At 35.5% G+C, this 12,090-nt stretch overlaps 1 protein-coding gene across 2 annotated transcripts in view; it reads left to right on the top strand.

Annotated features, from left to right (window-relative positions):
* SGCZ (sarcoglycan zeta) overlaps positions 1 to 12,090 on the top strand; it is a 227,650-nt gene that overhangs the window by 148,040 nt on the left and 67,520 nt on the right. For both annotated transcript variants that reach the window (XM_059817946.1, XM_059817947.1), the window contains one exon: positions 3,899 to 3,986. In XM_059817946.1, coding sequence (XP_059673929.1) covers positions 3,899 to 3,986 — 88 coding nt within the window. The remainder of the gene's footprint in view (positions 1 to 3,898; positions 3,987 to 12,090) is intronic.

Below are 12,090 nucleotides of genomic sequence, written 5' to 3'. Positions count from 1 at the left end.
ACAGAAAGTTGCGTTCCCCAAACAAAATGTTTTGCCTGAGATATTTTCTTTTAAAAGGTTTAGATTAAAAAAAAAATGGACCTTTTCAAGACATGAGATTCAGTATTTTATTTTGCACAGCTGAAAAATGTTCCTTATTGAGATAACTGAGTTCAGAAATCATTTCCAGAAAAAACAGAACTGACAAAATCTCCCTATCTGAAATTCTTTGTTCTTTTTGGGTTTTCATGTGTTTGCAAAGCAAGCTTTTCACTGTCCTGTAAATGGGCAGTACAGCTGAAGGAAAGCTACTTTCCACTAAAGAACTAGCTGCCATTGGTGTGCATGAAGAATACTTACAAAATCATCACATGAACAGTATGACTTGTTCCACTTAAAGACTTTTCACTGGCTTTGCAGTATACGTGAAACTATTCAAGGAAATGCTTAACAAATACTGGTAATCTCAGAGCAAATTTATATAGCACACTAACTGCTATGCTTAATTCATCACGCATTTTTGCAGTTCAAGTTAGAATTATAACGAGTGGGAAAGAAGCCATGGTTGTATGTATGCTATGCAAAATGAAGAAACAGGAGGGCAAGATCTGAATTTCCATGACAGAAAGGGGGAGGAAAAAGGTCAATTCTCCAGTTGCAACTTTTTTGCATGTGCATTTTATGGAGGAAGATTTCATAATACAGGTTTCAGATTGTAGTATTGGATTTTAGGGACTACTTTGCTCCAAGATTGAGTAATACTGGTAATCTGAAAGTGGTCTAAGTTTCCTGTACCTCACGAAACTCCCTGTTCAAGCGTCCCATACTACAAAGTTCAGGCAGCAAGAACAGCTTCTGAAATCAGAGGACTGGGGCTAAAAGTATGGCATGGCCTTTTCCAGGGTTAGAAAGTAGGGATGGGCAAGAGACCTGCCTTTTTATTTCTTTCTTATGCATTCAAATTAACTCAGTGTCAAGAAATAACATTAAGTGATGAAGAACTTCTTCAAAGATGTTCCTTAGAGCTGCTCATGATAACTTTTACACTGCATGTATATGATTATATTCTAAATATGGAGCATGTCTGTTCCTGATATTCGTAACACAGAGCTACAGAAATACATGGAATTCATTTTATAGCACTACATTACTTTATTACATGTAAGGGAGTATGTTCTTTATGTTCACCTCTAAATGGAAGATCTGATATACATCTGTATAATGTCAGCACCAGACGTAATAGATCTTTGCCCCTTTTTTCATGTGTGTTTTTTTTGTCAGGTATAACCTAAAGCTTTTTTCATTAAGTAAATATACAAAAATTATTTACTAATAGAGCGATCTGTTTTATTATACTTTCTCAGCTGTTGAGTGACATCAGCCTAGAAAACTATATCAAGAAAGTAACTATGCATGTTCCTGGGCTTGTCAGACTTCAGAACAAATCTTCCAAATACTTCCACAGTATTTGGAGAGCTTAATCATCCAATTTTTTTTCTATTCTTTCTGTTTATATATGCATCAAAACTTTTTTTAAATTTCTAATTTCCAGGAAAACAGTGTGATGACACATTTCTAACTCCCTTCTGACATCTGAATGCAAACTATTTTGTGGATTATCAAGTCTATTAAATTGCAAGCTGAAGTTCGCATCAGAAGAGTAGCAGATATAGTGACCCAGAGATAAAATTATCCAACACTTTTATGCTGTAGATATATGCTAGTTCATATGACTGACACTCACTTTATACTCTTCTTATAGCTCTATAATTCCACTGATTTCAGCTAAGTTTCTCCAAGTTGCTAACTCCTCTGAGTAGACTACCTTTGAATACCTTGAACCTCTGTCTTTAGGCACTTCCTGTGGAAAACAGAGGTGCAGGTAAACAGTGTAGATGAAACACTGGACTGCTTAAATTGTAGGAGTTTTGCCACTGGGTTTTCTTTGGTTCAGAATTTAAGCTTGCAGCTCTATATTTGACATCCAGGGACTAAGGAATATAGATTTACTGTCTTAACTTCTTCATCCCTCTTTTTGTCTTTTAAATAAGACAAGGAAAGGGCAAGAAAGAAGGTTTGGCTCTCCCAATCTTTCATTATCTTGTACCTGAGATTTTGATACCCAAGGTCTTAATTTACAATTAGAGCCTGAGCACAAGAAACCTGAGAGGCAGATTTTAGTCCGAGAATCTTGTTAAGTATTTTCCTAAGGTGGAAAGAAAGAAACCTTCAGATAAGACTATGAACAGTGTTTGGAAGTGTAAGTTACCAAACCCTTAGCTGAGCAGGCAAAAATAGGTCTGGCAGTACTCTCCCTTGCTAAGGGTGAGATTATTCTAACTGAGAAGACTCTTCTTCAAATACTGACTAAGCAAAAGTGAAAAGGGCTCCTTAAAAATATACTTTGGCCATGCAGCTATCAGGACAACCTCCTTTCCCAGAGCAGCAGTTGCCTGGACTAATGATCTTCAAAGGACCATAAGGAAAGTGGAAATCAAATCAAGTGTTGAGAAAAAGGACCTTAGCAGCTGCTTTTGTTGCCACAAGCTCCCTTGATTGCATCACATGTTTAGCTCAAACCAGTCACATTGAACACAGTATCTCACTGATAATTATAGCTTTTTATCTAGAAAGATGCACAAGCCAAACAGCGACTTTAATCTGCCAAATTCTGTGATGCAGAGCTAATTGGCAGGATGTTAGAGAGGTCATAGCATGGTCCAGTGAGGGATGAAGCACACCTGAACTCTTAGAAATTAGCTCAAAATAATTTCAGACTTCCCATGGAACTAAGTATCATTTAAAGTTAATAATCACAGTGAAAACAGCCAGGAAGGGTGTTTCTTGCAGAGGAAAGCCCTGGAGTCAAAGGAAAGGGTTGCAAGGTATAGAAAATTTAAGCGCAAATCTAATGCATCATTCAGGTAAAAATACATCTTTATATACGGCTCCTTATCTCCTTTCATTCTCTTCTTAAAATACTTTCAAGAACAGGAAGAACCAAAATATTAAGTCACACACACACACAAGAAGTCTATCTAATCTAATATGCTCAGTCCAGGAATGACAAATAATGGATGCCCAGGGAAGAATTTAAGAATAACATGAGTATAGAATAATTCTTAGAAATGTTTTCTTAGCCCTTAATCATTCCTACTTAAGGCGCTTTCCCAGGTGTTTCTCTCAGGTGTCTTACTGGTGTATCCAACTGGTCTTGGATAAACTTACCTAAGCATAGGTAAGTGCTAGCAAACTGCCAGAAGCATTCATGTACCCATGGTCTCACTGCAGGCTTCAGGGGAAGAACAATGTTTGTCTTGGTGCTCCATCAGCTTGATCACTAATAGTACCTGTCAGGTACTGTTGGTGGTGGGGCAGGGTTGTCTGTTATATGATGTCATCTTCCAGTGCTCTCTTTCTTTGTTTTTTGAGAATAATGATACCTTTTCCCTTTAAAGAAATGCATGGCTGTGTTCGTAAGGTTTTAATAAGTGCAATCCAAATACTATAGTTTGTACAGATTAATAGAATAATATAGTATAGTGTTGATTAGGTAGTTAGAAAAGTATATGTATGTTAGCAATATATGGAAAAAGCCAGCGAAACAGGTTTGTGTTAAGGCTTTTTGAATTTGTAACTTTGTAATATCCTCAGGAAACAAAGCCCAATTTTATATAAATTAAGTTCAATTTTGATTTCTAAAACAGGGATACTACGCACAAAGATTTTAAGCTTAAAATAGTATTTTTGTTATTCTTTTATATAAAAATTTGACTTGTAGTATACTTTATGAAATTATTAAAAAGGCTATTATATTTAACACACCTCGCCTCTCAGCATGCATGTTTATATTTAGTTCTAGCTTAATTCTACCTCAATTTTTTGTTCTCTCATTTATTGTCTTATACATGTTTCCCAGGATAGCCCACTGGTCTTACAGTCTGACAGAAATGTAACAGTGAATGCAAGAAATCACATGGGACAGTTAACTGGACAACTGACAGTAGGTGAGTGTTCTTTATTGACTGTTTTGTGTATCAGTTTAGCTTTTGAGTAGGTTTCATTAATTAACATCAAAGATAAATATTGCTGAATAGTCAGAAAAAAATCTCATCACCATACTCAAGCAAAAAACAATGCATACAATGGATCATAAGAGCGTGAGTCAGCATTAGCCAAAGGCAAAGAAAGTAGAAATGCCTCAAAATAGTTAAAACATAGCTTAATGAAAAATGATTATTTTTGAGACAGCTGTAACAAAACAAACTAAAAAAAAACCCAACAACTTTGGCAAAACATGTTTCAACAACAATTTCAGTGGGAAAATAACCATTTTCTTACAAGTTCTTTCAGTTTTCCATTACTTCAGTGGGAATTGGTTTGTCCCCATTACTCTTGCAATGTATTTGTATCAACATAAATTGAAAACAGTTGGGGTAAAAGAATGTAAAAAAACAGAACAAAACAAAAATCCAAATGCTTTCCTAGTCACTACAAAACTTAAATGGAAAGTGATCATACTGCCAGTCATTCATTAAAATGGTGACTGGTATTTGCAAAGTATAATATATAACAAATCAAAGTTCCAAATGAAATCGAAATAAAAAATCCTCTACTTAACTTTTCCACTGTTCATGTATTTTTCCCTGCCTTTAATAAGTTTACCATGTTACACTGTGTTTTTAGTACAAATCATACATACTGTGTTAGTAAATATGAAGTAATATTTTTTATATTTTCAGTACTAGAACAGTACTGAAGATATTCATTGCTCTTTAAGAATATTGGCCAAAAAATTCAGTACAAAGTAATGTTCTAGATCTGTTAGAAAACAATGTATATTGACTGGGAATAGGATGAAAAATACATAAACATATACGTGTAAGATACTGATGTATGTATAAATTTGAGGAGACACCTCTTAGACTCCACATCTTTTCATTTTTTTCACTTCCGGATTAAGCAGTGTTTTATCCACTCTTTTTTCCTCATGTGCCGAGGATATGCCCACAAATATTTTTAACTTAAATGCTAGTTGTAGTCTACATTGAGCTTTCATACTGGCTGGACACAGCGGCTTCAAGTTTTAAAAAATTTTTGGCAAGTGCATACAGAGTGACACACCATCTGCACTTATTTTCCTGAATGACTGCATCAAATGAGTGTGCAAAGGTAACCAGACTTGCTAGCAGATACAGATGAGGAAAATTAAGCTAACACCTGTTCTAGCCATATTGTACTTGCCCAGTGTGTTTATGGAACGCAGTTCTGTTTCGTCTAGTAGCTGTATTATCGAAACCTTCCACTTCAGCTAGTAATTGCTAAAAGGTGAGTTGCCCATGGCAAACACTCACATTGGCTGAAATAGATATGATATTATGATTGCTGACACCATTCCTGCTAAGTGAACCCAGCACTGAAAATGTATGTGAGTGTATCGAGACTGACCTACTTAAAAGGCATCACAGTAGAGGTTAATATTCTAAAAACATAAAAGGCCTGAAGAAAACATGTGTTCTTACGTTACCATCATTAGAGTGCACACAAGTAAGCTGTTTGGTGTGCAGCTGGTGCAGAATGCCTGGAGAGTGGAAGTTTGCTAAATTGCAATATTGTATTTACATGATTTCTTATCCTTTATCTTCCTCTTTTTCATAATGGCTATATGGCCTTTATTCTTTCCTATATTCATATAAAAATCTGCTTCTTTATTTTTAGAACTTTCTCATACAGTATTTAATACATATTAAAATATTTATTTTCTTATTTAATATTTCTTACTTAGTATAGGTACTCATAACTACCAGTACAATCAGTAAAAACCTGAACATTCTACTGTTGGAAATCAAAGGAATTAACAGGCACCTAGAAGTCAAAATGTATTATACCTGCACTCCCTTCCAAAAAGTTTTTGTTGTGTAAGGTAGATCAGATAAAGACAGATTCTTGATTTTTGTGTAGGTAAAAGCATGGAAACATCTGCTGAGAGAAGGGAGGGGGACTTTCCTATACCAGGTTTGCTGACATCAGAAAGTATTTTTTCCTGTTAGTTGTAAATATGCTCTGGAAAGTCTCTGCCTCCTTCAAAAATACTCTTTGTCCCCTCACTGGTGCTGCATGCTGAAGCAGCTGTATGCGTGGCTGCCCAGTGAAAGGGATGAAAATAAACAGTGAAGGAAGCATTGAGGAGAAATATTTTTAAACTACAGAAAAAGTAAATTATTATGTCTTGGGGAAAAATTATCTAGTTAACAACTTCAAACTGTTTGAAACTTTGATCTGTTAACTTCTTTAAAAAGTTGAACAATAATAATAATAATAATTATTTAAAAAAGACTACACATTTATGTGCATGGCAGGAGTATTCTGAAAAGAAAGAATGATGCCCCTGCATTCAGGTGGATGATAATGCACTTCCTATACATGTGATATCATTGGCATTTTATCTATATTTCACAGGACACAAGTGATGTTACAAGGCAATAAATAAGCTGGCCTCTTGTCTTTGACATTCAAATTCTGGTCATGTCAAATTTTGGGACAACTAAAAATTCTTTCTGTGGTATTTGGAATTGTGCCATGCAAGACTAAGACAGCCTTAAGAACATATAATTAAAACTGTAACTGGAAGATGGATTAATGTAAACTAGTGGGGATGGGGCTGGAAGGAAGAAGGCTATCTGATTATCCAGGGAGATTGAAAAACTCCAGTGAAACACTTGATAACAGGTATTCAATTCTGTGAGCAACTATGGAAGACAAAATATTTCTGTAAAGTGCATCATTAAGACATCTTGGAACACATCCTAATCTAGGAAGAGTAAAGAAAAAGTTTATTTACAAAAAAAAAAAAAGCTAAGAGTACTGGATGATTCAGTGGGTACGTGTTTAAATAGTGTAAAGTCAAGTCATGGCTCCAGGTCTTAAAATATGAGATGTGCATCCATTATTACAGTACAATATATTTATACTGACACTGAAAACTGTACGGAGGGGAAGTCACAGGTGTAGCAATGCTTTCTGTCAGGATCTATATCAACTGAGCTAGAAATATTGGTTTCTGCCCTAGTCTATTCATGACATATGGTCAGGAAACTGCCAAGTTTGTATCTGGATCTCCAAAAGGACTCCACCTTCAGTTTTTAGACATGTTATTTAAGACCAACAGAGCAGATGAAGCACAGACATGAAGTATATCTAAAGAATAAAGATGTAAAGATGACCATCCATTGATTTTTGTATCTAAGTTGGATAAGGACAGTTAATCACATTTCTCCCCTCCCAACCCTTACTTATCAATACTCTTTGCCTTATGCATTCTACTGAATTACCTTCACACAACCTTTTCTCTCTGTTTAAGTCAATGTTTGCATAGTTTAAAGCTACATGGAAAAATATCTACTGCTTTTCTGCCAATCTCAGGAATGCACAATAGTTGCTCACCTCAAGGCAGAAGTCTGTTGTCTCCATGCTGTCTGCACAGATCATATATTCCTCTGCCTGTTTTTGAGTGGAGGACATTAGGCTGACAAGTGCTAAAGGGATCAAAATTAAATATGGCTGAAAGGAGACATTTGAAACCCACACGTGTACTTACCGTAACTTCATCTTCAGATTTATTACTTTGCCAACTTTCTCATTTTTTCATAAGGGTGTTTTCTTTTTTTTTTCTTGCTGAAGGTATTTCTGCTGTTGCTTGACCCTTTTCCATTCATAAAGATCCCTGGGGATATATGAAATGTGCAAAAATGTGCACTTCATTTTTGCTAAGTTTTGGGCTCTTTAAGACAGAATCATAACTCTCGTAGAGGTCCAGAACTCGACAAGTCACAGCATTAGAGGGCTCCTGAACCTGTAACTCTACTCACGGAGACCTCTAAAGCCATGCAAATTGAGAAAAATTATTTGAATACCAACGAAAGTTATATCACATTTTTGCAATTACTTTTTGAAAAATAGCAGGCAGATGTATACTTTTCAATTACAGCACTGGTAAAGACTGATAACAGTACTAAAATATATAGCTATTCAAATAACTTGTCAACCTTGATGACACTTTCCATCCATTTATCACAAAATTTGTCTTGTGTATTCAAGATTTTTTTTCTTAAAAATGTTCTTGCTTACTTGCTGTGTTCCACCAAGAATGCATGGGGTATTGTGCAGAAACTATTGGACATCAGAAACTGCAGGTATGTAACCTTATGGGAGTGGAAATAATCCCCTTTATCATTCTTGCCTGTATCATATATGCCAGTTGCCTGTGCCTGTATCTACCGATACCTTACCAGGTAACACATCCTGCTACTCCTTCACTTTGGAGGTGATCAAAGTAACTCACCTGAATGTTGCCTGTGATGTTCCCTTTGCAACATCTAGACATCAAAGAAGATCTGAAGCAAGAGACAACATTTCCAGCATTCTTGCTTTTAGAATTACCTGTGGTAGAACTTGTAATAATATGTTTGCTCATGTTGCTCTAAATATTTGATATCTATTGTCAGACATATACTTATTTAAGATTGTTATGAACTTGAACTAAGCATCCATTAAGGCAATGGAAGTAATAACATGCTTAAGTAACAATGGGTGAGAAATATTTCTACATTTTTAAATCTCATTTGCATACATAGTAGCCTCACGTGTAAGGTCTTTTCTCTGAAGTGTTGCAGGAAGACCGTAGTTTCAGAGCAGTCATACACATATACCCTTTCATCGCGGTAGGGAAAGGGAACAAAAGGGCTCAACTCCTCTCTTATCTGTATGGTTGTTCTTGTCTTGTCGATAGTAGGGTGCTGGGGAGGGAAGGGATGATGTTGTTTTACAATCCCTTGTTCTACCCTTCAACTGGGCAAACATGGATCAGAACTTAATTGTCAGGAACATGTAAAATAAAGCCTTTCTCCTTTCCCTTACAGGGATGTTTGCCTACCTGTAGTCCCAAACTATAGTGAAATTTCAAAAATCTAAAATATATTAAATATTCTGCTAGTCTAATTTTCATATTAAAGAAATTGCTGTTGTAACCACTGTGGTGCAGTAAGATTATGAAAATTGTTAAGAAGACATGTTGCAATAACAAGGTCAGATAAATGAGTTATTCACCTCTCAGCACTCTCTGAATTTTTATTCCTTAACTAAAATAGAGATTGAAAAAACCCCGCAATTTTGGTCCTTAAAACCACTTTAACGTGTGGAAATCAGAAATGCAGGCAATTCACTTCTACCATACCTAGATGAATTAGTAGTCCAGCTTTTTCGGTGATGTACAAGCAGGAGTATTTCATACTGAACTTCAGACTGAGTATGTAATAGCTTAGAATCTTCTTTTGGGGCATTTTATCATTAATCATGCTCTTCTCATTGTAGCATTATAGTTAATTTACTCCCTTTTCCTTTTCTAATCCAAAAGAATTAACACAGAATCTGTAATGTCTGTGCTAAATTACTTGCATTACTTACATTTTTTTCGGATGTTTTTGCACCTTAAATGGAATTTGCTGTTGAAAATTACTCTGTTGTCTAATGTTTTCCCTTGTTTTGAGTCAGTTACGTGTTGATTCAGAGACTATTTAGATAACTTACAAAGCAAAATATTACACATTGAGTATACAAATTTTACAGTACAATGTTTCTTACCAAAGTTCTGTAGCCAGCTAAACACTCTTTCCAAGTATAGGAATATAAACAATTTATCAGGAGTTGAAAGTACAGCTCATCTGCTAGTCTGTGGTACAGATCCATTGTCAGATCTTTTAAATGGAGGTAAATGTGAGATAACTTGCCCTTTTTTAGTACAGGTTAGCTACCTTGTGCTTAACTGCAGAGTTAAAGGATCTCTTCCAGCTTCAGAAATCACTGCAGAAGGTGCGATGGAGTGGTGCCTGAGAGGCCATATGGCTTTACGTCTTCTCCTGGCAAAGCACACGAGATGAGCCAAGAGGCAGTCAGAAAGTGGGCCGTGTTGCTCATAACAGTTGAAATGTCCAGCTGGAATCTGAGTCTCATCCCTTCTCATAATTTACAGTGCAATGTGACATTGCCTCTGTTTCTGTCTGTCTACTCCCTAGAAAAGTCTTTTTACAAACCATCTGTGTTATAACAGGTTTTGTAATAGGAGCTCACATAAAATATTTTCAGATATACTCTTAATGACTTTGGCTAAGCTATTGTGAGAATCTACTCCCATTAATTAATTATCTTGAAGTGTGGTATTAGGAAAATGTAAAGCTCTGAAAACTGGTCAAAACTTCAGCCTCTTTGCCAGCACTTTGATGGGTCTGCCAAAGTAGCCTTTTAAAAATTAACATGTTATTTTTTTGAAATTCATCCATATTTCTCCTGCAGTTCTCTGTTTAAGTAATCTTCCAATAATAGAAAGTCTCTTGACTTCTTTGTTTTAATACTGCATCAAGAGGCAGTAATAGTTAATGGACTAGTAAAAAAAAGTTGCAAACAACTCTTTTCTAGTTTTTGCTTCTATTTCACTTGTAAATAAGTTGCATCATTCTCTGTGTTGATCTGCATATGTACATTTGACATTCAGCAGTGGTGAACTTAGGCTCTTCTGACAAGCCCTTGCATTAACTAGATTGAAAAATAATACTTTTTTATACATCCATTACATAATTAATTCATAAAACTATTAAATATACTTGGTATCATCAACCATTTGCAATCCACTTTGTACTTGGGTAACGAGATCTCTTTGAAAGAGAGAGATACTTTACACGGTACTTCAGAGTGCTTTTAATCATTTAGATATCTTTTCAATTTTTAAGCAATGTATTTCATATCTTTATGATACTCTTATTATATGTTATGTGCAGACATAACACTACATTACTGTTTAATATTTGAAATACCCTATGGTGTAAAATATATCTTACATCTCCCTTATGAATTGCCACATGAAAACGATGCTATAAAAATAGAGTGGTAAGCTATTTCTCTGTCACTTATTAGGACCAAGTAGTAATTCTTTCTGGTAGGTATGGCCATTATTTAACCTGAAACCTCCTTCCTGAAATACAAGAGCATATCATGTCAGTCGATATGTCAAGAATTGAAAATTCCCCCAGGAATAAATATAAATGCAGACAGCAGTAGCACAATAATTAAATTCTGTGCAATTTCTGCGTGGTTATTTCAGGGGCAAGAGTCCTTGTGCATTGTTGGTTCTAAACAGCATAGCAAAGGTCTATGCTGTGCATATAAGATTCCTTGCTTTAAGTTTTATCATCCTCACTAGTGTGTTATACATAATCTTCTTTGAATCTTAAAAATAATAACTTTTCATTACATTATTTAAGCACTACATCAGTACTTCCAGAGCTGAGGTATTGAGACCTCTTCCTTGTATTTCTGCATTCAGTATATTTTTTTTTTTTTCCTTCTTTCTGCCTTCTTCAGACTCTGAAAGTTTTTGACATTTGAGTCTTGATCCAGCTTTTCTTCTTTTCCTTTTCTTTCCCTCAGTCTGAGCTCAGGAAGACTATTTCTATCTCGGATACAAGGTACAGCTTGTGTTAGTTCATATCTGAAGTTGTATTGATCTAACGTGGAGAGCACCTTTTGCTGTCTGTAACTGACAAACAAAAAGAAAAGCATACTTTGTACTTTTATAACTAGTCTGATACTTCTTTCTGTAATATTTGTCACATAGACAACATGCAGGTTATTTTCGCTCTCTTTTTCTAAGTTTATTCTTCATCTATGTTTGGAAGGAATTTTGAGGTCCAGTACCTGTTTATCGATGTGTTTTTCTTTCCATAATCTAGAGCTGGTTTGGAAAGGACAAGCACATGGAGGAAAAGATGCATTCTTAAGTTCGGACTTTAGAAATCCTCCAAGGTGTATGTAGCTACTGGGCAGAGTGCTTTCTTTTTTCTTCTGCAACTGTTCCAATTTTCTTGTATATATTCACTATAAATCTTAATTTTTGTTGAGCTGCTGTTATGAAATTGGACATTTTTTCTTTTACATGTGGAAAAGGTATGAAGCTGCATCAGAGGAAGTTCAGATTGGACTTTAGGAAAAGATTCTTCACTGATAGTGGTCGGTCACTGAAACATGGTTCCCCAGGGAAGTGGTCACAGCACCAAGCCTGTA

The sequence above is a fragment of the Gavia stellata genome, chromosome 5 (genome assembly GCF_030936135.1).
Source record: "Gavia stellata isolate bGavSte3 chromosome 5, bGavSte3.hap2, whole genome shotgun sequence".
NCBI classification, from domain to species: domain Eukaryota; kingdom Metazoa; phylum Chordata; class Aves; order Gaviiformes; family Gaviidae; genus Gavia; species Gavia stellata.
The sequence above is the reverse complement of the archived record's forward strand: the minus strand, read 5'-3'. Positions and strand labels throughout refer to the sequence as shown.